Genomic DNA, 26,954 nt, shown 5'->3' with positions numbered 1-26,954 from the left:
ATAATTGAATTATGATAGTGATAGCCGAGCTTTGAATAGCTTCACAGCACAACACTGGACATCTAGATCTATCAGGATGAGCCTTGTGACGTCGTGTCTAATGCTTCGTCTGCGAATCTCCATCCTCGCTCTCCACAACACCACTACCACCCACCTCCTCCACACCCCTCTCCCCAGTCCCGAAATGCTTCAACACAAGCCACGCCGGGCCGATCGCCAACGCCCACAGCGCAAAGTTGAAGTAGATCCCGCCCACCTCGCCGAACAGCGTCAGGCTCGTCAGCCCGTAGCTCACCGCCTGCCACGCGCTCTCGGTGCCTCTCAGCAGCGCCGCGTAGCGGATGACCTCCTCCTCGCCCTGCGCGAGGTTCGTGACGATGAAGTAGAGGAAGAGGTAGTTGAGCTGGAAGCCGATGGTCAGGAAGATGTACACGGCGAAGGCGGCGCCGAAGTCGCCGTCGGCCCAGTCGTGCGTCGGGCGCGTCGTGCGGTAGCGCGTCGCGAGGATCGTGGCCCAGGTCCACCACGCGCCTTGGGTCACGACGAGGCCCCAGAAGGTGGTGCGGGTGCGGGTTTTGAGGGAGATCTTGGCGCGGTCGAGCCAGTGCTGCGAAGAATCTGTTAGTGATTTTGGATGTGGATGAGGAATGGGGAATGGGTGCTTACACCGAGGAGGTTGCCGGAGATGACGGCCACGATGCCCGAGAGGAAAGATCCCAACGCACGCGAGCGGACAGAGAACCAAGCTTCAAAACGTCAGCACTCATCCACCCATCTAGACTTACGCCGCACTTACTCGCAAGATACGTGAAAAACACAGCCTCCGAAAACACCGCCTGCCCAATCCACAGCACCACCAACAAGAACTTGACGTTAAAAAAGCTCCGCGTCGTCGCCCTGATCTCGAACCACGGGTTCTCCACAATCTCCAAGCTGACCTTGCGCCCGTCCTGCCGCTGCACCTGGTCCGGCTTGTTCAGGAACAGCCCCACGAACGGGCCGGCCGCCTGGATGGCGATGAAGATGATGAAGACGGTGTACGAGACCTTGCCGGCCTGGTCGTTGTCCGCGTTGAGCCCGAGATTGATGGCGCCGCCGAGGATCTGGCCGCAGAGCCGGTAGGTCAGCCAGTAGCCGAGGGCCTTGCCGCGGTTCCAGGGCTCCGGGTAGGCGATGGCGATTGCTGCTTCCGCGGCCCAAAAAGTGCCAGCAGATATACCTAGAATTCAGTCAGTCTCGGTACCTCACGCAAAGTATCTGCCAAAACATACCACAGAGGGCGGCGCCGAGGAGCATGAGCCACTCGACGCCGTACCGGTTGTTGGTGTAGAGGCCGGCGGCGAAGGGGGCGTAGCCCATGCTATTGTTTGCAGTGTTAGTCGAGATGATTTCCGACACAGCGCCCGTGTCATGCGGATTTGAGGGGCCGGGAGACGTACGTTCCAAAGATCAGGGCGCCCTTGATGCCGATGTATTTTACGATGATGGAGGAGAAGTAGCACGAGACGACCATGAGGCAGAAGGTCAGCGCGTTGGCCGCGTTGACGACCTTGGGCGAGGCGGCGCCGCCTGCGCCGAGGGAGTTCATGGCGCCCCAGATGCCGGGCGCGGCGAGGTTGCAGAGGCCGAGGATCGTCATGTTGTAGAAGGTTGAGCGGTACCATTTTACTGTTCAGTCGCGTGTCAGCGTGGATTGGGAAGTGAGGCGTCTTGAAATTGGAAATACCTGGGTGTCTCTCCTCCTTTGGAGGGATGACATCGCCCTTGCTGGCGTCTGCGTACTCCGCCATTGTGACTGTGGGCCGTGAACTAGTGTTGAAGAATAGACAAACACGTTCTGATGGTGGTGATGATGATGACCAAAGCTTTACTTCCGTCGACAATGAATGTAAGAGACCCACGAGAACGGGAATCCTTCGTCTTATCATTCACCCCAAGCACACAAAAAACCATGCAGGGATGGATGTCATTGTGAGATGTCGCTCCAGGGTTCTTCACCATGTGCCGGACAGGCGAACAGATGGCCCTGTCAGCCAGGGTCCAGAACAAAGTTTTTTTTCTAGTCTGTGTTCTCTCCTCGGCCTCTTTTGCAAAGCGCTGATCCAATAACTGCGCGTTTGAAGCTAACCTGCGTCCAGGTTTGCAGTCTAAAATTTCCGGCGACGGGGGTTCGCTCGGCGTTGGGGGTTGCGAAATCAGCCGGGGACAGCACGCCATTCCGTCGCCGGCGCACAGATGCACCGTGCCGGAGTAGCACCCCCAACTTGAACAAGCGTTGAACCAGAGCTGTGGGACGATTCGGGGGCTAGAGAACTGTCTCGAGCGCACGTGGAAGAGCTTCCGGAAGATGTAATGGTGGTTTGGGATGATGAGCATGGTGTCAGGGTTTGATGTGAGGTCTTGGCATGTCATTGTCTCTAAGAACCATAGTCTCGGGTCAGCGGCGTGAGATGACCGATGGAGTCACATTGGGAGGTGTAATTGAGATATTGTGTCCGGATGCCTGTCGTTGAGATCGGAATACTGTAACACGTCCTCCAGGCGACTTACATCTGAGGGACAAGGACAATCGCCATCTAGTAGAACGTGATTTTGACGAAGACAGTGAGATCTCACAGCATCAACAAGCTCATAGTGTTATCGTTATTCATTTCAGAATGCCATTCAATGACTGCCGTCTATGGAACAGTATGCCAACTCTCATGCACATCCTTCGGATCAACGACCCCAGCCTTCAAATACGGCGTCACATCAGCATTCTCATCGAGCTCCTTCTTCGTGCACCCCTTCCCAAAGTACCACAAGAACGGATTCTCCGCCTCCCCAAGGTACTCATACTCAAAATCCTCCCACCGCGGCTCCCGCTGCACAATCGTCGCCAGCGACGCCGACCCCGGCCACAGCCCGTGCACCCGCGAGCCCGGCTTGCCGCTGTTGTACCACGAGCTGCAGTTCTCCGAGAGCACCGTCGTCGCGAAGAACGCATCCGAGTACTCCGTGAACCAGTCCGCCGCCCGCTTCGACACCTGCAGCGACTTGATGCCCTCGCGCGCCGCCTTGCGCAGGATGCGCGCGAAGTACGTGATCTGGTTCTCCACGTTGTGCGGGACCGTCCCGGAGCGCCCCGAGCCGTTCGGCCCGTGGATGAAGAGCAGGTTCGGGAACCCGGGGGTGGCGGCGCCGAGGTATGTGTAGGGAAAGCCGTACTTGCCGTCGGACCGCCACAGCTTCGAGAGGTCCTCGCCGCGCGCGGTGATGGGGAACGGCGGGACCATGTCGACGTTGGCGCCCGTTGCGCAGAAGATGGCGTCGACCTCGCGGTGCGTGCCGTCCTCCGTCTCGATGCCCGTCTCGGTGAACCGCCGGATGCGGGTCTGGATGTAGTTCGTCTTCTCGGCGGTGATGGCCTCCAGGTATCCCGGGCCGGGCGTCAGACGGCGGCAGTGCGGGCTGAAGTCGGGGATAAGCGCGTCAATGAGCTCCGGCTTCTTAGCCAGCCTGTCGTTCATGAACGCGCGGAACTTCTCGCGCGCCTCCTCGTTGTCCGCGGACCCCTTGAGCCAGCCGGTGAAGTGGCGGAAGTACTTGCTCTCCATGTCCTTGCGGTACGCGAGGTACGCCTCAGGGTCCTCGCGGAATTTGGCGCGAAGGTCTTCGGGGATGGGGATGGGCTCGATAGAGGTCTCGTCGCCGGCGAAGGAGGCCGTGATCCACGTCTTGTTGCGGGCGTAGTGGTCCAGCCGCGAGACGACCTTGTGCAGGTTCGACGTTAGCTGGATACCGCTGGCGCCGTTGCCGATGACGGCGACCTTCTTGTCGCGGGGGTCGAAGCTGGGGTCCCAGTTGGAGGCATGGCGGAGGACGCCCTTGAAGTCGTGGATGCCAGGGTAGTTTGGCAGCTTCCAGGCGTTGAAGCGGCCGATGGCTGTGAGCACGAAGTCGGCCTCTTCAATGCGTATGGCATTCGTCTTGAGGTCGCGGACGGTGATTTGCCAGACGGCTTGGGAGTCGACCCAGTTGAGACCCTCGACCTGCTGGGAGAGCTGGAGATACTTGTAGACGTCGTATTTCCTCGACAGGCCCTTCCAGTAGTCGCGGATTTCCGCGCCCTGCGCGAATTGCTCTGTCCATTGGGTGTTTGGGTCGAAGGTTGCTTGGTAGACGTGGGCGGGCACGTCGCAGCGCACGCCGGGATATACGTTCTCGAACCAAGTGCCTCCCTGAAGCAATCTGTTAGTAACTCATAGTTGATAAAAACATCAATGGACATACCACGTCGGCGTTCTTTTCAAATATTGTGAGCTTAACGCCAGGGACCTTGGCAGGCAGCAAGATGCCAGCAAGAACTCCAGAGAGACCAGCGCCAATGACAGCTACGCGCAGAGACCGTGGCTCGTCGATGTATCTGTCAGGAAGCTCAAGCGAAACATCTTCATAGACCGACTTTGGCGGCGTGAGTAGCGCGTCGACTGTCCTGTCGATGAGCGTCTGCTTGGCTGGTGTCTCGGGCACGGCGCCCTTGTTCTTGTCGAAGCCATTGGCCTCATTTGGTGGTGTCGTGTTTTCCGTGTGATAATCACCCATGATTGCGAGCCAAATTCCAGAAAACTGCGCTGAGATGTGATGTTTCCCTTCACCAAGTCCAAGACAGCTTCAATGAATCGCAGTCCCATTTGAGAAAGCCACCCATTTTGACCGACGACCCCTCCAACCCCTCGCCGGCCCGGACATCGGAATCACGTCAGAGATGCCCTCGAACGCGTTACACGCACATGAAGCGGGCTCTCGCGCACCTCCTCGACGGCACAACCCAGCTTCAGCCGCCGTCGTCCTATCACAGCTGAGCCATTGTTATCTCGACGCAGCCAGCTTATTCACCATGAGAGCGATTGCACCCACCCCACCACGGAAGCTTTACCAATGGATCCCCAAACCCCGCTGCCGACGAGTGCGGGTATTATTTTCGCGGGTTGCCGCGCTGGAGATGAGGTGCGCGAATGTTGGGGAGCACGCCATATCCCCACTTTCTTGGGGAATAGCTTCGTCTTCCCTACCCCCTGTCAGAATGCCTCCATAGATCGGACCTCCCAAGACACCTCGGGGCCCCGTTTGAAGTTTTCCGTCCGGCGCGTCGGATCCGCATCTTTTTGGAGGTTACAATGAGAGCAAGAAGGGTCTCCAATTCTGGCAGAGGATTTGGGGGTTGTTTCTCGGCATGTATAAGCGGATCTTGGACAGGGATGCGTCGCTTTATCGAAATGCCAGGACGCCTCACCTCGGGAGCGCAGCCTGTCACAGCTGGTCTGGGCGTCACATCAATGTGCCCTGAAATGGTGCAATGGACTTCCCAAAGACGAGCTTGAAGATTCTCGCCTGCGTGCGGACGACTCCCGCCCCCTCCAGGTCGGAGTTCTGCGCGGTGCTATTACGCAGCAGCATCCCCCTGGCGTTCCCGTCTCTCGGGTTCTTCTGGCCGTTTCCTGTGTGTTGGACCTGCGCTGCGTCTCCCGCGCCAAGGTCTTGTTTCGCGTGGGCGATGAGTCGGGCCTGATTGCAAGTCTGGTTCCATTGGAACTTGTGGCGTTCGCGCGCACGCAACCCGACGACCAGGGACAGGAAAGAGATTTTGGACATGGGATGCGGTGGTGAGGTGATGGGATGACGGGATGATACTAAAGGCTTGAGGGTCCTGCGAGTTCATGTATTATTTGGCAGGATTAGGAAGTTCGCAGGATCGTTTACCATTCGGGCATTTTGTTTGCTCACTGCCGAGCAAGACCCCGTTCATCGACGTTCGCCATGGTTGTTCAAGCGCGCCGCAAGTGGTGGCATATTCAGTGGTATGCCGACACGGACACGCCCGAGGAGCGGAAGCTCATTGGCAAGTTGGATCTTCTGATCGTGCCTTATGCCGTGCTCAGCTACTGGGTCAAGTGAGTGTGCCTGTCTTGGCCTGAGTGAATGGTAATGTGCTGACTTCATCACAGGTACATCGATCAGTCAAACTTGAGTATGTTTAATTGTTCAAACCTTTGCATTTTCTAGCATCATCTAATGAGAACAGACAATGCCTACGTTGCAGGTCTTAAAGAAGATCTTGGGTTCAAGGGCAATGAGCTTGTCCAGCTCCAGACCTTCTACATCATCGGCGCTGTCACGGGACAGATCCCGATCATGTTCCTGCTCACCTACATCCCAATGCACTGGTTGATCCCATGTCTCGACATTTGTTGGGGCGTCTTCACACTTCTCCAGTTCCGCGTTACTGGTTTTGCAGAGCTTGCTGCATACCGCTTCCTCGTGGGATGGTTTGAGGTCAGTTGGAGTTGAGCCTGGGACCTATCAGGGCCGACTGACATGATGTAGGCTGCCTTTTTCCCGGCTATGCATTATCTTTTTGGTAAGACCCCTTCAACGCAGGTTCATCTTAAGGTAAAATCTAACTGATGACAGGTTCGTGGTACCGTGGTGACGAGATTGCCCGGCGCGGAGGCATCTTCTACGTCGGCCTCTCCCTTGGCACGCTCACTGCAGGCTTGATCCAGGCTGGTGCATCAGCCCGACTAGACGGCGTGAACGGCCTTGCAGGCTGGCGCTGGATGTACATCATCTGCGCCCTCATCACTATCCCGATCGGCGTACTGGGCTACTTCGTGATCCCTGGCACACCGGAGCAACCCAACCGCCTGGTGTTGAAGAGAGAAAACATCGAGCTCAGCGTCGAGAGACTGAAGCGCGCAGGTCACGCATCTCATGGAAGATTCAAGTTTCCAGCTCTCAAGAAGATTATCCTATCGCCGCAGTTCTGGGGCATCGTCGTCGTGGATGTGCTCTTCTGGAACGCGGGTATCCACACCAGTTCCGGCAGCTTCTTGCTCTGGATCAAGAGTCTTGCGCGGTATTCTGCGGCCAAGGTGAACGAACTTGGTACCATCGCCCCGGCGTTGGGAATATTCTATACACTCTTTGTGTGCTTCGCTTCCGACCTCGTCATGGGTCCGGCTTGGGCGATTACGATGTCGATCACATGGAACAGCATCGGCCTGATCATTCTGACAATCTGGGACGTCCCCGAGCCGGCCAAGTGGTTCGCCTTCTCGACCATCTACTCTTCAGTCGCGATGTCGAGCGTTCTTCACGGTTGGGTGAATACGCAGTTGCGCGCATCACCCGCGGAAAGATCGTTCACCCTGGTGCTCATCAACGCCATCTCGCAATCGTCAACCGCGTGGACCCCGTTGCTGGTATTTCCCACGGTTGAGGCACCGCGGTACCGCAAAGGTTTCGCTTTCACACTCGGTTCCTCTATTTTGCTCATCATCGCGACGCACATTCTGAGGGTGTATGTCAAGAGACGAGAGTAAGTAGTCAGCGAAGCGCCAACATCTGATCATCAACTAACAACTTGAATAGTCCCCAAGTCGAGAACTCTACAGGTTTCCCTGACACTCATAGCGACGACGGGGCCACCGTAGAGGATGGAAAAAGACCACCTGTTGCGGTCAGTGGCAGGGATGATCGAAGCGACTAAAATATTTTCCCTGGAAAAAGATGTTGATCCTTGGAAGGCGTGGGGGTTTTGGTCGCACGGCATACGCCATTGAGGAGTATGATATTGAGGTTTCTGCGAAGTCATGGCTAAGAAGAATGACATGGAGCGCAAATATAGATTTTGTCCCGATGGTAGCCGATGAAAGTTTTGTTGTTTCCCTTTCAACAAAAATTTGGCTGGGAGTATGTCGCAGCTGGGAATGAACCATGGTCGTCGCTCTTGGTGAAGTCTTTCCCTTTAAGTCTTACCTGGGAAAGACTTTCAGTTCGTAGCCTGTCCTAAGGTCACCTCAAAATGCGCTCAGGGTCCCTCCCGTGTTTTTCACGATTATTCAACTTGCAAAGTCCTTGTCACGATGAGTCCACAGTCGGGTGATGCCGAAACCTAGGTGTCGGCTGTACCGTCAATAGCGGGGGCCTCCCGTCTTCTGCAGCTGGTCAGCTCATCAACCCATCAGACATAAGACGCTGAAGTGGAAATCGTCAACATTACCATACCTTATTAGCCGAGTGTTGATGGCAATTATCGTGACATCCAACGCAGTTGCGACCCGCTCATAGACGAGTCTCGCCCTGCGGTATCCCCGCCACAGCAAGGCAAGTGTCGGGATACCTCCGGCTTGCTAGATCAGATATCGCATGGCTCGCCAATTTAAACGGGTTTAACGCCCGTCAGGAACTAAAATAGCCGACCGAATACTGGGCTACAAACGTAACTGCTTTGAATCCGTTTGGTTTGTGGCCATGGCACCATCCACACCTGCAATCACGCCAGAGCCTCGCCCTGCATTTGGGGCCGTCGCAATTGGGGATTCTTGCAGATAATATCCCGCGCGAGTCCCACGCGGCATGCGACAACGGCGATGACGAAATGTGGGATTTTGATCCAGTTCCATGCATCGCGCGCCCTCCGGCCAAGGAAGCGACTTCAGGATCATGAAGAGATGATAAAGGCGCCTTCAAGCCCCGCGGGTTTGGGGACCGGGATGAGGACAGGACAGTTCTGTTGCCGATTGACGAGAGGTTGAACCAATGTCCGAATCACCGGAGAGAAAGCGATTGAAAATGACTTCAGTCCCGATTCACAGCGCAACCAACGGCGAGAATGGCGTCAAGGGTGAGGGTAAGAAGCAGATTTTGCTGAATGCCTTTGACATGTCCACCATTGGACACTTGTCACCCGGTCAATGGAAGGTGCGCGCAATTCATGAGAATTTTCGGGAATTGGATGGGCTGACGAGGATCACAGAACCCAGAAGACAAGTCGGCGACGAAGCGCGACCTCAACTACTGGATCGAACTCGCGAAACTCCTGGAGAGGGGCGGTATCAACTCGCTCTTCCTTGCCGACACCTACGGCGGATATGACACATACGAGGGCAGTCTTGACAACTGCATCCGCCGTGCGGCTCAATGGCCCATGACGGACCCCACAATCGTATGTCGACTCCTTGTGAAGGGGGAAGAGAGGTGCTGACCACCTCATAGCCCATTAGTGCCATGGCTGCTGTGACGAAGAACCTTTCGTTTGCAATCACTGCTTCGACCTCATTCGAGCCTCCATTCCTACTGGCGAAGAGATTCTCTACTCTCGATCACTTCACGAGAGGTCGCATTGGGTGGAACATTGTGACCTCGTGGAAGAAGGCAGCGTTCAAGGCCATTGGCTTGGACAGCCCGATCCCTCATGATGAGCGGTATGCGCAAGCGGACGAGTACTTGCGTGTTCTTTACAAGTATGTGTGGTCATCGGAGGTTACGGTGGTCGCTCAACTAACAGGAAAACTTCAGGCTGTGGGAGGGCTCATGGGCAGACGATGCTATCTCGCCGGATCCCGAGAACGACAGCTATGCCGACCCCGATAAGATCCGTACGATTCACCACCACGGAAAGTTTTTCGACCTCGATACCCGTCATATTGTCGACCCCTCGCCACAAAGAACTCCATTCCTCTTCCAAGCAGGTACTTCAGCGGCAGGCTCAGAGTTCGCAGCAACACATGCAGAGGGTATCTTCGTTTCCTCACACTCGCCCAAGCTTCTGAGACCTAAGGTCAAGGAGATCAGGGACAGGGCCGCAGCACTCGGCCGAGATCCCCAATCAGTCAAGTTCTTCGCAACCTTCACCCCAATCGTGGGTCGAACCGATGAGGAAGCCAAGGCCAAGCACGAAGAGCTCAAGAAGTACGCATCCGTTGTTGGAGGTCTTGTCCTGGTCAGCGGCTGGACGGGCATCGACCTCTCCAAGATCCCAGTCGACCAGGAGGTCACTGCGGCCGACTCATTGGAGGCGCACAAGGTGCGGAGTATCCTGGATGCGTTCACGACCACAAGCGAGCACGTCCCGAAGTGGACGCCTCGCGTGATTGCCGAGCGGGCGGCTATCGGTGGCCTCGGCCCGGTGTCGGTCGGTAGCCCGGAGAAGGTGGCGGACGAGATGGAGCACTGGATACGCGAGGGTGACTTAGATGGCTTCAACATCGGTTACGTCACTACGCCCGGCTCTTTTGAGGATGTTGTTGATCTCCTCATTCCCGAACTGCGACGTCGCGGTTTGTATCCTGAGGCGCCGGCTGAGGATGTGCAGCTTACGGCTAGAGAGAAGGTCTATGGGCAGGGCCAGAAGGGGCTGCGGAGCGACCACCCCGGATCGACGTACAAGTATGATGTTTACAAGGAAGAGAATGGGGGATCTGAGGGGTCAGCGGGTAGCTCTTGAGCCAAGCCTTTCGCCACAATAATCTCACATGCATTCCACGGTTAAAATGATGGCGACAAGCTTCCATTTGTTCACAGTGATATCATTGAAACTCGAGGTCGACTGCTTCCTAGTAGCCGACGGGGCTAAACACCAACTTTAAATTCACTCGATGACGGAACAGCGTGCGAGCCGCATCGTGACTATAAACTACCGACAAAAGACTCCTCGTCGCCACTGGCATGATTTGTCAAAGGCAGCATCAAAATTGAAGCTATCGCCAAATTTCCCTTCCAGGGTGGGGGCATAGAAGTGGGTGCTGAAACCTAGATGCACCCCACTCTTGAGATCGATATCATTACTCAACCAGATCCAAGGGTACCGGGAAGAAAGCTCCGTCAACCTATCCGTTTTGAAACCCGAGATATGAAAAAGCAGAGAAGGGGGACCATCGATGGGAAGATAGGTGAACTACTTCAAGAAGTTAGCGCAGCATGAATAAGAGACCAACCTTCAACGTTGTCTGGTATGAAAAGCTGTGTCCGACACGCCAGCGTCTCTGATCAACTCCTGTAGTGAGACCTACGCCTTTATTTTGTCTCGGAATATTACTTGATATGACCAAAATTTATCTTGAGGAGTTTTGGGAGCGTTTGAGCCGTGGTTTACGGTGGTTCACGCTTCACCACGCAGACGTTGTCATCCGTACATAGGTACTGCAGCATCAGATGCACAAATGCACTTCCCCGCGGTTAAGCAGCCAATCACCGAAGTATGCCCTGCATCTGAAGAATATATGATGTGTGCGACTTGGGTATGATCGTCTTAAGGCTAAAGATCCGAGACCTCAGCGGTCGGTGTTTGCTCCCACTCTTGTCCCCCACTCTTGAACCCACCCCACAAGCCTCAGTCTCAGTCGTCACGAGAATGCTGGTGTTGCACTGTCGGCCTCTATCTCTGACTCTTATCAGTTTCAAGATACTTAGACTTATCACATTCGGATAAACTTTCCGATCGTGGGGTTTCCCAACGACCATAGGCGGCACCCACGCTCTCTCAAGTTGACTCCGGCAAGTTCGGAGACTTGGCCGAGTTGCCCAGAATGCATTGTCCCACGCTGACTACATGGTCTTCCTCCGGCATATCCCCAGTGTTTGCATGCCGTTCCATGGTCAAGTGGACGCCGAACCAGACCTTGCCATCGAATCGCCTTGTCTTCGAAAGTGACACAAAAGGTTCGGCGCCCTTGACCCCTGTCTCAGGATCAACGCAGACCATGTGACATCTCTGGCAAGAACCGAGAACTCTGAAGCTTAACGCGCCTATAAGAATGTCCGACCAGTCATCTTCGGAATATGCGGACGCTTCCGGTGAAGATGCAATGACAATGTTCGCGCGAAACACATCCGGCGATACATCTCGGCCACCGCTGGCTCGAATTACGGCATTCAGAGCTTCGAGGCTGGATGTGGTGACTGCCAGTATGGGGCTTTCGTTGGAAAGAAGAATGGGGTGACCTTTAGTATTGTGTTGAGTAGTCCCCAGTGTCGTGCATGCGGGGGCCGGGGTGCCCTTCTGATCCCACGCGCTTCGAGGGCACATTTTCGGGAGCCGACGGACTTTACCTAGCCTCATAGCTGCTTTGTGGATCTTGGGCGAGCAACGAGCGAGGTCGCAAGGTACGCCAAGTGCATTGGAAAAGAACTCGGTGATGTGATGAGAGATATATCTTTGCACGTTAACATTCTCACCACATATTCTGGAGACCGTCCATTCAAGCAGACCTCGTGAATCAATCACGTCTGAGTCCTCCGCCAGGGGGATTGAGACAGAGTCTGGTGTGCCGTGAGGCGTGAAACCCAAGTAAACAACGCTCAAAGTCTCGTTTTTGAGATCGATCTTTGGCTGTAGCAAAGCCATGCGAGGGTATCTCTTCTGACTCAAAGCTCGGCCGGTGCCGCGATGCACGAGACACCATTCTCTATCCCACATGAGTCCTTCAGGCCGCACTTGCCAAGGTGTGTGTTGCGGGATATGAAAGCCTTTGCAGCTTTTGATTGGGTATACGATTACATCTTGAATGATGCCAGTGGTGACGTCTTGGCCGTACTGAATTTCATCTTGCATGGTCGTGATGTCGCTTCTGGTTACGTAGAACTCTTGAATGAAGTTGATGAGTCTGTCAACATCTGACTCTGTGCTCATCGCCCCCAGACTAGCTCGAATGACCCCCGTTGGTTGGCCATTGTTGAGATCGTTGTCATCTCCGCATCGAAAGCCGTCCGCGTAATTCTTCTTAATTTGGGCGGATGACAATCCGAGTATTTCAGACAACCCTCCGGGGTTGCAAACAGAGCCTGTTCGGAGGTGGAAGGTCTGCAGGCTCGCCAGTTTCTGAAAGTCGGCAAGAGAGATCCAGGAACCGTGCTCGTTCTTGAGATTAAACGCGACTATTGGCCCACATCCGTTATCATTGTGATGCTTTGGCTCGGTTGAATAAACTGCACACGCAGGCGTCCCGTTGCCATGTCGAAGTTCTCGCAGGCGGCGCTTTAATCTCTTGGATAGGTGAGAAGTATGTGTCGATATGTCGTTTATAGTGCCGAAGAGTCGGGAATGTGTATCCATAGCAGTGTTTAGAGCGAGTATGTTGTGTATAGAGAGAGTGCCGTCCTCGAGGAGTTGATGAATACTCCCTGTCTTTGGAGCGTGCCAAGCTTCCGGTCCACTGATAACTGAGTCCACCGTACCTCCACCGAAATACCTTCGTTCCATCAAAACGTCTGCACACTCTCGTTTGACGACCAAAGCCCCTACGTCCGGAAAGCCGAATATCTTGTAAAAGCTTAAGACCGTAAAGTCTGGTGCAGAATGATGATCAGAAAGGTTGAGCATAGAAGTTGAAACATAAGAAGCCACATCCAGCAACGTAACAATCCGCTTCCCGTCTTTCGATGTTCGTGCCAGGTTGCACCAGCTCAAGGGCAAGCGTCGACCGTCGAGGTTTGATTGGGCTGGAAATGCGAGAAGTGTTGGCCTATCAGCGCTATCATGACAGTCGCGGGAGTATTTATCCAGCCAATTGATCATTCCCTCGCTGTCGACACACATGCTATTTTTGGCTTCTTGTCTCACACCAACAAGACTGGTGTGACTCCATTGGTGGTAAACGTAGTCGAATCCTTCCGGTGTGCCTCGTAGCGCTTCGGCCACGAGCTTGATGCCAGCCGTCGCATTGGCAACAAAGACTACATCGAATCTGGCGGGGTCTGCGTTGAACATCTGAAGGACGCGAATGCGAATGTCCTCTATTCGTGAAGTGGACAGTTGAGAGGATGTGGATGTTGAATGAGGGTTACCAAAGAGGGTGCTTGACATTTCATTTGCAAATGAAGTCATGAGAGATTTCGCCGGAACAGTCATACCCGCATGGTCGAGGTAGACCTGATCTATGATTATATGTCAGCAAAGTTTGCCGTGAAAGCGCTGGGATTCATTCCCCCATCTTGCCCTACCTTTAAGCATGGGATACTCATCTTCGCGAATAGCCTCAATTCGCGCATTGTAGGTCGAATGGATTGACGGAAGTCCAGTGGTTACTAGATCGGATGCCATATCTTTCGTCTTCCGGTCAATAATATGATCCCGATGATTGCGCGAAATCAATCCCGGTTGAGATGTTTGTTTCTTTGTGGTGACTAGACCTTTTCAACTAAATAAGCCCGACGGCATTCCGAGGATCGGCTCCACGATTCTGTTCAAGGTCGTCCATCCGTCTGTACCCCGGAGGAGCTGTGTACCTCGAGATACTGTTCCAGGGAAGCGAGGGGCTAAGTCCAGTGTTACTGTTAGTCAATCTTTCTAGTGCTTGCCAAATCTAGAAGCGCTCGTAGCCTAGAGTGGGGGAGGTCCAGATCTTGACCCCCTTGTAAGCGCGCCCCCTCCTCGTATGCCCCCACTCTTCAACTTGTGTCCCTCCAGACCAAGCCGTTGACTAGTCTCGACGTCCTCTTTCAGACACTTGCATTGGGAACGGCTTCACGAAATTTAGCGTAAGTGGATATCTGGGGTGCCTCCGATAAGCTGGTCGGTTACACTGGTGTCTGGGCTGGAAATGTGAGCCACGGTAGTCGGAGGCCGATGCCGTGTGCCCCTCCTTTCGAGACGGCTCTTATCTTTGATAATGGCTTGCATTTACTTGGAACTTATTTCCTGAATGTGAACCGGTTTGCACTCGACCTCTCTGCAACGCGAGACTATTCACAATCATACCTAACATGGACCGTCTTCCCTCGCCGCCTCCATCGGATTCCGATAGCGACGACTGGCACACCAGCAAAACCGAGACCCTCTCATCCCTCATCAAGTCCACATACCAGACGTCAGTCTTGAAGTTCTTTGTCAATGGACGGCCAGTCACTGTTAAGAATCCCAACCCGGACTGGGTTCTCCTCGACTGGATCCGAGCTCAAGATGGCCTCAAGGGCACCAAACTGGGATGTGGTGAGGGTGGGTGCGGCGCCTGTACTGTAGTGCTACAGGTTGCAGAGGCAGATAGACAGATCAAGCATCTTGCCGTCAACGCATGCCTGTATCCGCTCATAGGTGTCGATGGCAAAAGTCTAATAACTATCGAGGGCCTTGGCAATGTCAACCATCCTCATCCGTTGCAGGAAAGAATCGCGAAAATGCAGTATGTTTGTTCATATGTTTACTGTTAGGAGCTGGCGCTCGAAACTTATGCTCCGGTTTGGACAAGAGCTGACGATTCCAGCGGCACACAATGTGGATTCTGCACACCGGGAATCGTAATGAGCCTCTACGCCTTGGTCCGAAACTCCTACCGCAATGGGAAATTCCACCTCACCCATTCCGACGTCGAGCTTCAAGGCCATCTCGACGGGAATCTCTGTAGATGTGTGAGTGCTGCCTTAAAACCGCATGGCATCCTAATAGGTCGCTGATAATAGGGCAGACCGGGTACAAACCCATATTCGAAGCCGCACGTACCTTTGTCACAGAGGATCTAAATGGTGTCCTGGCAAAGACCGACCAAGATGAAGACAATTTTGGACCAAGTCCGCCCTTATCAGAAGATGATGAAGATGGGTTTCTCAGTTCCGTGAATAAGCCTGGATCATGCGGTCGGCCAGGTGGATGTTGTCGAGACAATCCAAAACCCGCAGACATAAATAGCGTGGTTTCACAGCCTGAGCTTAGCCCTCCTACATCTGAAGACGACGAGGATATCAAGACTTTGCTGATCTCTAGCAAGGCCGGCTCATGTGGAAGACAAGGAGGATGCTGTCGAGATGGACCGAAGGAAAAGGCCAGTTCCAGTCTCCCAGTCGAGGAGGAGCCCTCCCCAAACATGATGGACACTCCCATATCCGCCCCCAGACCAAAGGAGGAGCCTATCACCTCCAATCAGCCAGATGAAATGGTCACCAAGCAGATACTGGTTCCATATGACCCGACAACCGAGCCGATATTCCCACCTTCACTCTGGAAATACCAACCACGACCCATCTGCTATGGCGATAACCGAAGACTTTGGTTCAAGCCCACAACTCTGGAGCAGCTACTACAACTTAAGGCCGTCTACCCAGCAGCGAAGATTGTGGGAGGTGCAAGTGAGACACAGATTGAGGTTCGCTTCAAGAAGTTGGCATACCAGGTCAACGTCTTTGCAGCAGATATCACAGAGCTCAACACCTTCCGGGAGCCTGTGCCCCGGACTCTAGCCGAGCTTAGTGCACTTGCTGAGATCTTCATACCCGGCAATCTCACTCTGAGCAAAGTCGAAGAACTTTGCAAAGACTTGTATGAAAAGCTTGGCCCCCGGGCCTTCGCCTTTGAGGCACTGCGGAAGCAGCTGCGCTACTTTGCTGGTCGTCAGATCCGCAATGTTGCGAGTCTTGCTGGCAGCTTGGCCACAGCCAGCCCCATCTCGGACTCAGCACCTGTGCTCCTGGCAGCGGGAGCAAAGGTCGTTGTGAGGTCGCACGCCAAAGGAACATTTGACATCCCTCTATCGTCTTGGTTCATCCGCTACCGCACTACTGCCCTGCCAGAAGATGGTGTCATAACTCAGATTGTTGTACCACTACCACCTGCGGGTGCGCGTGAGGTCACCAAAGCATACAAACAGGCCAAGAGGAAAGATGACGACATTGCTACTGTGACAGCGGGTCTGAGAGTCCGACTCGATGAAGACGGGTTTATTGAAGATTGTGCGTTCGCGTTCGGCGGCATGGCTCCCACGACTGTGATGGCGGAAAAGGCACGGCAAGCAGTTCTTGGAAAGCGCTGGGGCGAGGCTGCAACTCTCGAGGTCGCTACGGATGCACTCTTGGAACAATTCGACCTCGCATATGGTGTACCCGGTGGCATGGCGCAATACCGCAGAGGTGAGTATTTCTGTTATTCGGTAGATCAAGCTAACAAGTGCACAGTGTTGACAATCTCCATGTTCTTCCGGTTCTGGCATGAGGCTGTTCACGAACTGGGTCTGGCCAAAGTCAGTTCTGATCTCATTCAAGAGATCCATCGCGATATCTCGTCTGGCTACCGCGACAACTTCACTGCTTCCATGAAGAACCGAGGGACACACACTGTGGGAAGGCCGATTCCACATTTGTCTGCGCTGAAGCATTGCACAGGCGAAGCCGAGTACCTCGATGACATGCCTCGACAGCACAACGAATTATTTGGTGCATTGGTTCTAGCTAAGAGAGCACATGCCGAGTTGGTCAGTGTTGACTATACTGCGGCTTTGGAGATGCCTGGTGTTGTCGGATACATCGACAAGAATAGTCCTGCCAAGGGAACCAACATCTGGGGTGCCGTGGTGCACGATGAAGAGCTCTTTGCCGAGGATACCATCCGCTACTACGGACAGGTCATTGCTTTGATTTATGCGGAGACAGCTCTCCAGGCCAGGGCAGCCGCCGATCGTGTTGAAGTTGTCTACAAAGACCTTTCATCCATTATCACCATCGACGAAGCGATTAATGCCGAAAGCTTCTTCAAGCACGGAAAGCAACTACGAAAGGGCGATGCTGTCGAAGGCTCTCTAGAAGAAGCCTGGAGCAATTGTGACCACATTATTGAAGGAACCACAAAAATGGGCGGTCAAGAACACTTCTACCTCGAGACCAACGCAGCACTTGCCATCCCGCACATTGAGGACGGCTCCATGGAAGTATACTGCTCAACTCAAAACCTGATGGAGAACCAAGTCTTTGTCGCTCAGGTGTTGGGGCTCCCAATGAGTCGTGTGAACATGAGAGTCCGTCGCATGGGCGGAGCTTACGGCGGAAAGGAGTCTAGAAGCACGCCAATTGCGATGTACATCGCCCTCGCAGCTCGAAGCGCAAACCGGCCGGTGCGTATGATGCTCAACCGCGACGAAGACATGGCCATCACCGGCCAGCGACACCCGTTCCAATCACGCTGGAAAGTAGGCGTGAGCTCCCAGGGTAAGATTCAGGTCCTCGACATGGACGTATACAATAATGGAGGAGCATCACTTGACATGAGTGGCGCAGTTATGTGAGTAGATTGTGTTCATGCATATCGCCTATCGACTAAACAGTACTAGGGATCGTGCCTGCACCCACATAGACAATTGCTACTACATCCCACATGCTTGGATCCGAGGCTGGGTTTGCAAGACCAACACAGTCAGCAACACAGCTTTCCGCGGCTTTGGAGGTCCCCAGGGCATGTACATTTGCGAAAGCATGATGTACAAAATATCAGAAGCTCTTCATATTGATGTTGACGAGCTTCGCCGCCGTAACCTTTACGAGATCGGCCAGCGAACCCCATTCTTGCAAGAGATCACCGACGACTTCCACGTACCGACCATGCTGGACCAACTCACCGTCAAATCTGACTACGAGAAACGAAAGGCTTCAATTAGGGAGTTCAACTCTAAGCACCGATTCAAGAAACGGGGCATTTCGAAGATCCCAACCAAGTTTGGCCTCAGGTGAGTTTTCACTGATTTTGACTGATGGACCCAAGTGCTGACTGACTCATCTTAGTTTTGCCACGGCTGTTCACCTGAATCAAGCGGGAGCATACGTAAAGATATACGAAGACGGCTCGGTGCTCTTGCATCATGGTGGAACCGAGATGGGCCAGGGCCTTTATACGAAAATGGCCCAAGTTGCCGCCGAGGAGCTGGGTGTTAGTGTCGATGAGGTCTTTAACAAAGACTCCCAGACTGATCAAGTTGCGAATGCCTCTCCGACCGCCGCATCCTCCGGGAGTGACCTCAACGGTCAAGCTGTGAAAAACGCCTGCGATCAACTCAGAGAACGTCTCGCGCCATACCGAGAGAAATATGGGGCCGATGCCCCCATGTCGAAGATTGCACATGCTGCGTACACGGACAGAGTCAATTTGGCTGCAAACGGTTTTTGGAAGATGCCACGAATAGGATACGAATGGGGTAATTGGAAAGATCCTTTGCCCATGTAAGTCCTCGCTCCTCTGGTCGTGACAGGTAATCTTGGCTAATGCCCGAGGTGCAGGTATTACTACTGGACTCAGGGAGTGTAAGTCCATTAGTGTCATTTGAAGTGTTAGGTGTATGCTGATTAGCATTGTCTCAGTGCGATCAGTGAAGTTGAACTGGACACTTTGACAGGAGACTCGACGGTCCTTCGAACGGACATCATGATGGTAAGTGGCCCAGCTTCCCAACTACCGATGATCATATACTGAACTAGCACAGGACATTGGTCGCTCCATTAACCCAGCAATCGACTATGGTCAGATAGAGGGCGCATTTGTTCAAGGCCAAGGCTTATTCACCATGGAGGAGTCCCTGTGGACCAAGTCAGGAGAGCTCTTTACCAAAGGCCCGGGCACGTATAAGATTCCAGGTGAGCAACACATTTTGTTTTTCTCTGCGTGACTGGCCACCTTGCTCACAATGTTCTAGGATTCTCCGATATTCCTCAGCAGTTCAATGTCTCGACATTGCAACACGATTCGGAAGGAAATCCAATTAGCTGGAGCAAACTGCGTTCTATCCAGAGCAGTAAAGGAACGGGAGAGCCGCCGCTGTTCTTGGGATGCACGGTTTTCTTTGCGCTGAGAGAAGCTGTCAAGGCAGCTCGAGAGATGAACCACGTTAGGGAACCACTTGTGCTGAACTCACCAGCCACAGCAGAAAAGTTGCGTTTAGCGGTGGGAGATCCGCTGGTTCGGAGGGCTGCGGTCAAGGTGAAGGAAGGCGAGAAAGAGTGGTTCACCAGAATTGAGTCATAGTTTCGTACCTCAATTCATCATAGGCACTCGAGAGAATCATAGCCATCGTCCCAAGTCCCCATGGCGGAGGCATGTTGTTGAGCCAATCACCACGCCCGAGTACGCCTGAACGCATGAACCGAAGTTGGGCGAATACATCGGTAAACGGATTCAACGGTTCTGAGACATGCATATGCGCCATGAACCGAAAAGGATTCATTCAGATGGCGAACCTATGGACGATCCCCATAGCCGAGGATCTGTGGAGGGGCGAGGAGAGGTGATGCTTGTACCCTTGGCAGTCGGTCCGGTCTCCAGAGCGTCTTCAGCTGCGGGGTAAGTAGGTTGCCAGCTGAGTACCCGAAGTTTCACGGATCTCCGTTCAACGATGCACTTATACCTATACCTACCTCACCTTTACCAGTATCCTGCCAGTAAAACTCAAATATCAGTGCGGGGTACACCTTGTTATTTCCAAGCCAGTACTACACCAACGCCTAACATCATCCATCATGGCTGCTACCACGAATGGTGACCACTCTAAGACGCTGAGCTTCAGCGACCATTTTATCCAGATCATTAACGGGAAAGCTTCTAAGACGGAGAAGTCTCGAAATGGCATCAATCCAGCAAACCTGACTGCGAAAGCAGAGGTGCCTGTGGCGACCCGCGAGGATCTTGATCTTGCGGTCGCTGCGGCAAAAGATGCCTTCAAGACATGGTCTAAGGTTCCGTATGAAGACAGGAAGAAGGCTGTTCTGGCCTATGCAGATGCCGTCGACAGCTATCGCACTCAGTTTAGAGATCTCCTGATCTCTGAACAAGGAAAGCCTGTATGATACCAGCATGACCTTACTTTCGAAGTAGTCAACTGTTGGGCCAGGCTGACGCCAACTAGATTCCTCAAGCAGATGCCGAGACAGATGCTGCCATTAGCTGGATTCGAGGCATGGCTGGTATATCACTCCCAGAGGATGTTGTAGAGGACAATGATCATCGAACCATCATCACTCGGTGGACTCCTCTAGGTGTGGTCGGGGCCATTGTGCCTTGGAACTTCCCCCTCCTTCTTGCCACGGGCAAGATTGCGCCGGCGCTCCTAACCGGAAATGTCATCATCGTCAAGCCCTCGTAAGTACACTTACGCCAAGAAAGCCTTTGTCGTAGGCGCTGACGAACACGTAGACCATTCACTCCATACTGCGGGCTGAAGTTGGTTGAGTTGGCACAGCAATTCTTCCCGTCGGGTGTTGTACAGTCCTTGAGTGGAGATGATAACCTTGGTCCGTGGTTGACAAGTCACACGGGTATTGACAAGATCAGCTTCACTGGATCCACAACGACCGGAAAGCTAGTGATGCAGAGTGCAAGCAAAACTTTGAAGAGGGTCACTCTGGAATTGTAAGTTCCGACCCATAAAAAGTTTCAACCAGGTCAGGACTGACATTGACAGGGGAGGGAACGATCCCGCTATCGTGTTTCCAGACGTGGATGTTGACAAGGTCGCTGAAAAGGTGAGGCGATTCCTTTGCCCGTGCAATCTCCTAGCTAACGATGACAGGTTGCCTTCTTCGCTTTCCTCAATTCCGGCCAGGTATGTGTTAAGCCCTTCCCGTCTTCTCGTGATCCGCGCTGACTGCTCCATAAGATCTGCCTAAACCTCAAGCGTATATACGTGCATGAGTCTATTTTTGATCAATTCAAGGAAGCCTTGGTTAAACACGTAAAGGGGTACAACCTCGGAGATGGCTCGCAGCCAGGTGTCACTCATGGCCCCCTGCAAAACTCCATGCAGTATGAACGAGTCAAGACGTTCTTCTCGGACATTGAATCTCAGGGGTGGAAGGTTGCCGTGGGAGGCAACATTGAGAAGTCGCAAGGCTATTTCATTACCCCCACAATCATTGACCGTCCTCCTGAGAAGTCTCGTCTAGTTGTTGAAGAGCCCTTCGGTAAGCTCTTGAATTCATATATAGCCCTTTTCTACCCCACCTCTAATGATTTTCGAACAGGTCCTATTGTGCCTCTGCTATCATGGAGCAGCGAAGAGGAGGTGATTTCTCGGGCCAACGACACTTCGATGGGTCTTGGAGCATCTGTCTGGACAAATGATTTGAAGAAAGCAGCCGAAGTAGCCAAGCAGATCCAAGCAGGAAATGTCTGGATCAATACACACTTTGATCTGTCACCTCTCGCACCATTCGGGGGGCACAAAGAAAGTGGTATTGGAACCGAGTGGGGCGCGAACGGTCTGAAAGCTTTCTGCAATAATCAGACGCTTTTCCTGAACAAGCAAGTCGTCAGTTAGTGGCAAGAGATTTCAATATAATGCATGTACTTCTCTATCGAGAGATTCAATAAATTCATCCAGAATGTCCAGAGTGAAGTCGTATCCAATGATCTTTGGTTTTGCTGGATGTCGATGGTGTCTGCCAGCTTGGGTTGCTTGATGCACTCGGTCTGAAGTTTGCATCAAAATCCCCGCAACTTCTACATTACGGCGTCGAATAACAGTTTTCTGCTTTTGCAATCATGCGAACACGTCTAGCCATCTGGATGGGTGTGGGCATAGACGACACTGGGGAGGAAGACCAGGACGACGATGACAACAACGATAGGGACGAACACGGTAATAGATATACATCGGAAGATCATAGTAAGAAAATGAAGTAACATTCATATTTTCCTCAATTACGACCAAATCAGAATTGGTTTGATTGTAGTTCCATCCTCCATATCCTTCACAGCTAACTCAAAATCCTTCACCTTCATGGAAAGTCACATTAATATTAGAATTAGCGTGCAGGGCCCAGTACTTACATCGTACGTCTTTATAAGCTTCTCCAAGGGGAACCTTCCCTCATGGTACCATTGAATGAGCTGAGGTATATACTGGATGATGATTCAGCCAAATGTCCAAGTCTAACAGACACAAACTTACATCCTCGGGGTGTACCCCTCCTTCCATGCTGCCCAGCAACTGCTTGCCGCTCTGTATCGAGTCAGTTCAAAGCCTCGACTATCTGCACAGCACATTTGACTTACCACCATGTGTGGAACAAGAGGCAGATCCAAGGTTGCATCCATTGGCGCAACGCCTAGCAGAATCATTTTCCCTTGCTTCGCGGTGAACTCAAGCCCTTGTTTAATCAATGGCACAACCCCGGTGGCATCTACTGTGATGGTGCTTCCCGGTCCACTAGTGAGCTTCCAAATCTCTTCTGTCAGGGTGTTGGTGATGTTTGCGGTGTTGACGGTGTGGGTTGCTCCAAGCGACTGAGCGAGATCAAGTCGGCTAGGCACGCGGTCAATTCCGATGACGGTTCGACAGCCAATGATCTTTGCAGCCTGGAAGAAACTTCAGAATGATTTCAATATGAAAGAGACTGGAATTCAGGTTTCTACTAACCATCACTGCTGCAAGACCGACTCCACCAAGGCCAATGACAGCAACGGCGTCGTCTGGCTTTGCCGCAGCTAGTTTTGTAATAGTTCCGGCGCCAGTCTAAAGATCCCATGAGTCTTCTAGAACACTCAGATTTGGCATCGAACATACTTGTATGCCACAGCCCAGAGGCGCCAGCATTTTCAGCTCGTCTTTGCTGTTCACAAGGCGAGTGACGTTGACTATCGATGTTTGCTTCACTCGAGCCAAACGAGAGAAGCTTGACTGTCCAAAAAAGGAGCCGCCGATCGAAATCCTTCCAGTGCCCGAGTTTGAAAACGAAGTGGAGCATCCAGTGAAGTTGATTTCATTGAAACTTTCACAGTATCCTGGCGCGCCAAATTTGCAGTTGTGACATTGGGTACAGAAAGCAAACGACAAAAGAACTGCGTCTCCAGGTTTGACTTTTGAGACCTTGTTTCCAACCGATTTGACGTAGCCGGCACCTGTGATGTTGTTAGTTGAGCTCATACTGCAGTGCGATATTTGAAAAAGCCGTGCCTTCATGACCAACGATGCGAGGGTATGGAGGGACTGGAAAGCCCGGCGTCCCATCCGGCGCGGATGCACAACCTAGGTCTGTATGGCATATGCCAGTGGCGATTACTTCAACGACGGCCTCCTCGTCTTCGGGTCGCGTGAGTTCAACATCTTCGAGTCTCCACTGTCTCTTCCCCTTTTCAGGGGGGTAGGCAACAATGGCCTGCGTGGTTGCGTATGCTGACGCCATCATTCAATGAGACTGATTTGAGGTAAGTCTGGTGTGATCGGAATGCACATTGAAGTGTCATCCTATCTTTTCTCTCTATTATGTATGTCCAAAGGCTAAATGGCCCTCCAAATTGAAGGTAATTTCGGTCGCTAATCTCGATGTCAACACAATAGCTTTGCGCCATCTCAGAGCCAGCCCTCTGGCAGCTCTAATGCCGGACCGGCCTCCGACGTACCCAGGCCCAATACCGAGGTACTTCATATCAAAGCTGTTTCAAATGGTCTCCAAGCTCGTCGTGGTCGGGACTCGGTCCTATCCTTGCCACACCCCTCATCCCCCCACGACTGATTTCCCAGTCCAATGCAGTACCCCGCAAACCCCAGATCCCCCGCCCGCGAGTGCCGAACTATCTCTTTTGTCCACTGAAGTGTAACATTTACCGTGGCGCCACAGACGTCTGTTGCCATCGGAACTTTCTCGGGGACCCCAAGCAGGGCGGATAAGTAAAGTTCATCCCTCTTCCTGGGCTTCTTGAGAAAACAACCATTCAAACACCAGACCATATGCGATTATGACCCCTTCCACGATGACCACGGTATAGTCAACAGCTCGCTCCTCTAGTTCCATTCACTGACAGCAATACAGACAACGGAAACTACCAAGACCAATGGCATCAATCACTTAGATGTTGCGGAGCTGCCTTCGAAGATCGTGCCGAGTTCCAAGTGGGTCGATACTAGCGACTCCATTAAGGCAGATCCATCAACTAGTGTAAAGGCTTCTGATGGACCTGTCGGTGACTTTGGCTGGGGTCCATGGAAGATCCAAGGTACGTGACGAGCCATACAGAATTATGTTGGTAGAGACTGATCACATTCCTCTCCCAGATGTCTTGATTCCGCCTAGTGCCGGTCGAGGCATGATCAAGAAATACCATCAACGCAGAACTCTCTACCAGTACACTTTTCTCTCCCTCGCCGGACTTTGGTCATTCTACAATCTTGAGAATACATCGTACCGTGCCGCGGCGCTTGGCTTCCTCTTCCCGGGCGCGGGTTTCACGGCAGTCGCCAGCCCCACGGCAGTAGCAGCCTTCTTGCTTACGCTCGTTCTCATCCCGGTGTCTATATTCGTTTGGTTCGCCATGGGAGGCATAGCCTTTCCCATCGCACTATGGATCGGAACCAGCTTCATGGCTGGTCGTCTTGCCCAGGACACTTTGTTCGAACAGTCCGCCGCTCTGTGGGCTCTCGGTTGCTTCAGTGGCATCACATGGTTGATGAACAATGCCAGCTCTCTCAATGCCGCTGGATACTCAAAGGCTCAAGAGAGGAACAAGTACCTTGTGCAGGCCGTTGAAGAGCAGATGGCCGACGCCGCACCTGCACCTCAGTCTGGCGATCGTGAGCTATCCCTCGAGACTCTTCGGCACGTGCAACATATGATCGAGCGAGGACTTAGTCCCCGTGACGACTTTAGCTTCCATGATGTCATCGATCAGTTCCAGACTGGAGCCATTCGGTATCAGCTGTACGGAACTATCGATGCCTTGAGTCTGTACCAGTGCCACTACGTCCCAGGCTTCCACGGCTATCTCTCCAAGGCATGTCAAAATGCCATCGAGAAGAGTCTCCAGAAGCGAATCATGTCGTGAGTAAATCACATCAATGACTTAAGAGTTTTGAGTGACAGTCCTTCAGATATTGGAAGTGGGAGTCCATCTTTGGAAGATTCACCCTCAGCGACTGGGATCCAATCAAGAAAGACAACATCGTTAGTTGTTCAACTCCTTACTTGGAGCAGTGCTAACATCATGTCAGATGGTCACTGGCTACTTGAGTGCTGCCATTGGTCTCTATGGCCAGGCATCGGGCGATCGACAGTACAACAAGAAGGATGCCCTCGAGTTTGTCATTGATGACGGAAAGCACTACAAGACCAATTATGAGGGCCTCGCAGATGCGCTATTCAATAACATGACTGAGAATCCTTACTGCCTGTATCCGTGCGAGCCGAACTGGACTTACTCACTTTGCAAGTGCGTCTATTCCCCCTAAGATTCAGGTATTAGAGCTGATTGAGAGTCTGCAGCTTGACTGGCATGGCTGGGCTTGTCATTTCTGACCGTCTCCTCGGTCGTGATCTAGGAGTCAAGCTCCGCAACAGGTTCGAAAGATCTCTTGAGGAAGAGTTCACTGAATGCGACGGCCGAATCCTGCCAATTCGAAGCGAGTTCACCGGCTTGACGGTATGTAACGAGATGGCTTCACCAGAAAGATGTGAACTAACGAGTTCTCCATGCAGCTCCCAGGTCTTTGCGGCACTCTTACCGACTGTATCAATGCGATGCTGCTGACTGCCTACCTTCCCCACTTGGCCCACCGAAACTGGGCTATGATCCGAAAGGAGTTCCTCAAGTATGACAAGAATGGTCAGCTTGAGGTTCGAAACCTTAAGGGCGCCGACAAGATGGACCCAGGGAACTACCGGGCTAGCGAGGGACCCCTCCGAGCGTTCATCGCTGCGACCGCGGCCGAGTTCGGCAACGAGAAGATCAGGAAGGAAGCATTGGAACAACTTGACAACACCTACTTCCCTGTCGAGGCAACCAAGTCGGGCTCTCTGAGGAACAAAGGCCTGTCAGCCACAACACAAGTCATTGCTTTGATGGCGCGTCTCGTTAAAAATCGTGACCTGGCCAATGCCACGCTACATGGCCCTCCTGAAAACGCCTTGAAGGGACCCTTACTCGAAGAGGCTCCTTTCCTCGATGTCCTAGTGGCGAAGGCGTACAGCAATGACGGAAAGCAACTTGATCTTGTGTTGTATAATGGTGCTGAGCCAGGGACCTTCGAGTTAGGCTTCGAAAGGCTCGACCCCGGCAAGGAGTACTCGATAAGCACGGGAGGATTGGTAAAAGCGAACAATAAGGGAAAGGCAATGGTGAAGGTCTCAGTCAAGGGTCGCACGCAAATCATTTTGAAGCCAACCGTCTAGACTGTTGCTGGTTTTCCGTTATATCGATTTTGCAATTTCTGGGTTTGCAACAGGAACATGAGTCCAGACTGCATCAGGTCGCCGCGCAATCGAATTGTTTTAGCAATGCACGGTATCTCGTAGTACTCCGTCTCCAAATGGTTCCCAAGCCCATGCGGACATGGATGTCAATGTAGTGCCTTTTTCATATTGCAATACACCGCTCCTACGCCCAACAGTCTTTGATTAGCTGAACGTTATTACAGCACTATGAGGCGATCACGGTTAGGAACTACAATGCACCCATT

At 52.9% G+C, this 26,954-nt stretch overlaps 9 protein-coding genes across 9 annotated transcripts; 5 read left to right on the top strand and 4 right to left on the bottom strand.

Moving 5' to 3' along the window:
- Positions 1–97: 97 nt before the first annotated feature.
- Positions 98–1,790, bottom strand: GCG54_00009811 (uncharacterized protein; the record flags this gene model as incomplete). Its single annotated transcript, XM_045409749.1, has 6 exons — positions 98–607; positions 667–746; positions 797–1,219; positions 1,272–1,360; positions 1,440–1,668; positions 1,727–1,790. The coding sequence occupies 6 exons, from the start codon at positions 1,788–1,790 to the stop codon at positions 98–100; spliced, it is 1,395 nt and encodes a 464-aa protein (XP_045271286.1).
- An 888-nt stretch (positions 1,791–2,678) lies between these two features.
- GCG54_00009810 (FAD-binding monooxygenase aflW) lies at positions 2,679–4,584 on the bottom strand (the record flags this gene model as incomplete). The annotated part of the gene is made up of 2 exons (XM_045409748.1): positions 2,679–4,220; positions 4,273–4,584. 2 exons carry the CDS (start codon positions 4,582–4,584, stop codon positions 2,679–2,681), a joined length of 1,854 nt encoding a protein of 617 aa, XP_045271285.1.
- Positions 4,585–5,799: 1,215 nt separating this feature from the next.
- GCG54_00009809 (putative transporter SEO1) lies at positions 5,800–7,531 on the top strand (the record flags this gene model as incomplete). The annotated part of the gene is made up of 6 exons (XM_045409747.1): positions 5,800–5,933; positions 5,988–6,010; positions 6,065–6,315; positions 6,367–6,400; positions 6,454–7,360; positions 7,414–7,531. 6 exons carry the CDS (start codon positions 5,800–5,802, stop codon positions 7,529–7,531), a joined length of 1,467 nt encoding a protein of 488 aa, XP_045271284.1.
- Positions 7,532–8,583: 1,052 nt separating this feature from the next.
- Positions 8,584–10,270, top strand: GCG54_00009808 (Dimethyl-sulfide monooxygenase; the record flags this gene model as incomplete). Its single annotated transcript, XM_045409746.1, has 4 exons — positions 8,584–8,745; positions 8,801–8,989; positions 9,040–9,287; positions 9,343–10,270. The coding sequence occupies 4 exons, from the start codon at positions 8,584–8,586 to the stop codon at positions 10,268–10,270; spliced, it is 1,527 nt and encodes a 508-aa protein (XP_045271283.1).
- Positions 10,271–11,305: 1,035 nt separating this feature from the next.
- On the bottom strand, positions 11,306–13,864 carry GCG54_00009807 (Molybdenum cofactor sulfurase; the record flags this gene model as incomplete). Its single annotated transcript, XM_045409745.1, has 4 exons — positions 11,306–12,699; positions 13,387–13,557; positions 13,609–13,698; positions 13,765–13,864. 4 exons carry the CDS (start codon positions 13,862–13,864, stop codon positions 11,306–11,308), a joined length of 1,755 nt encoding a protein of 584 aa, XP_045271282.1.
- Positions 13,865–14,526: 662 nt separating this feature from the next.
- On the top strand, positions 14,527–19,534 carry GCG54_00009806 (Xanthine dehydrogenase; the record flags this gene model as incomplete). Its single annotated transcript, XM_045409744.1, has 10 exons — positions 14,527–14,942; positions 15,024–15,168; positions 15,225–16,659; positions 16,705–17,803; positions 17,853–18,245; positions 18,301–18,735; positions 18,793–18,816; positions 18,874–18,943; positions 18,996–19,146; positions 19,206–19,534. 10 exons carry the CDS (start codon positions 14,527–14,529, stop codon positions 19,532–19,534), a joined length of 4,497 nt encoding a protein of 1,498 aa, XP_045271281.1.
- A 491-nt stretch (positions 19,535–20,025) lies between these two features.
- On the top strand, positions 20,026–21,821 carry GCG54_00009805 (putative aldehyde dehydrogenase FUS7; the record flags this gene model as incomplete). The annotated part of the gene is made up of 7 exons (XM_045409743.1): positions 20,026–20,346; positions 20,412–20,644; positions 20,699–20,914; positions 20,967–21,027; positions 21,075–21,107; positions 21,162–21,465; positions 21,526–21,821. 7 exons carry the CDS (start codon positions 20,026–20,028, stop codon positions 21,819–21,821), a joined length of 1,464 nt encoding a protein of 487 aa, XP_045271280.1.
- Positions 21,822–22,204: 383 nt separating this feature from the next.
- GCG54_00009804 (Aryl-alcohol dehydrogenase) lies at positions 22,205–23,688 on the bottom strand (the record flags this gene model as incomplete). The annotated part of the gene is made up of 7 exons (XM_045409742.1): positions 22,205–22,279; positions 22,334–22,405; positions 22,455–22,505; positions 22,559–22,861; positions 22,923–23,018; positions 23,070–23,404; positions 23,469–23,688. 7 exons carry the CDS (start codon positions 23,686–23,688, stop codon positions 22,205–22,207), a joined length of 1,152 nt encoding a protein of 383 aa, XP_045271279.1.
- A 553-nt stretch (positions 23,689–24,241) lies between these two features.
- GCG54_00009803 (uncharacterized protein) lies at positions 24,242–26,667 on the top strand (the record flags this gene model as incomplete). The annotated part of the gene is made up of 7 exons (XM_045409741.1): positions 24,242–24,265; positions 24,316–24,499; positions 24,558–25,320; positions 25,371–25,443; positions 25,491–25,708; positions 25,762–25,918; positions 25,975–26,667. 7 exons carry the CDS (start codon positions 24,242–24,244, stop codon positions 26,665–26,667), a joined length of 2,112 nt encoding a protein of 703 aa, XP_045271278.1.
- Between the last annotated feature and the right edge of the window lie 287 nt (positions 26,668–26,954).

This window comes from Colletotrichum gloeosporioides (assembly GCF_011800055.1).
Source record: "Colletotrichum gloeosporioides strain Lc1 chromosome Unknown consensus_1, whole genome shotgun sequence".
Classification (NCBI taxonomy): Eukaryota; Fungi; Ascomycota; class Sordariomycetes; order Glomerellales; family Glomerellaceae; genus Colletotrichum; species Colletotrichum gloeosporioides.
The sequence above is the reverse complement of the archived record's forward strand: the minus strand, read 5'-3'. Positions and strand labels throughout refer to the sequence as shown.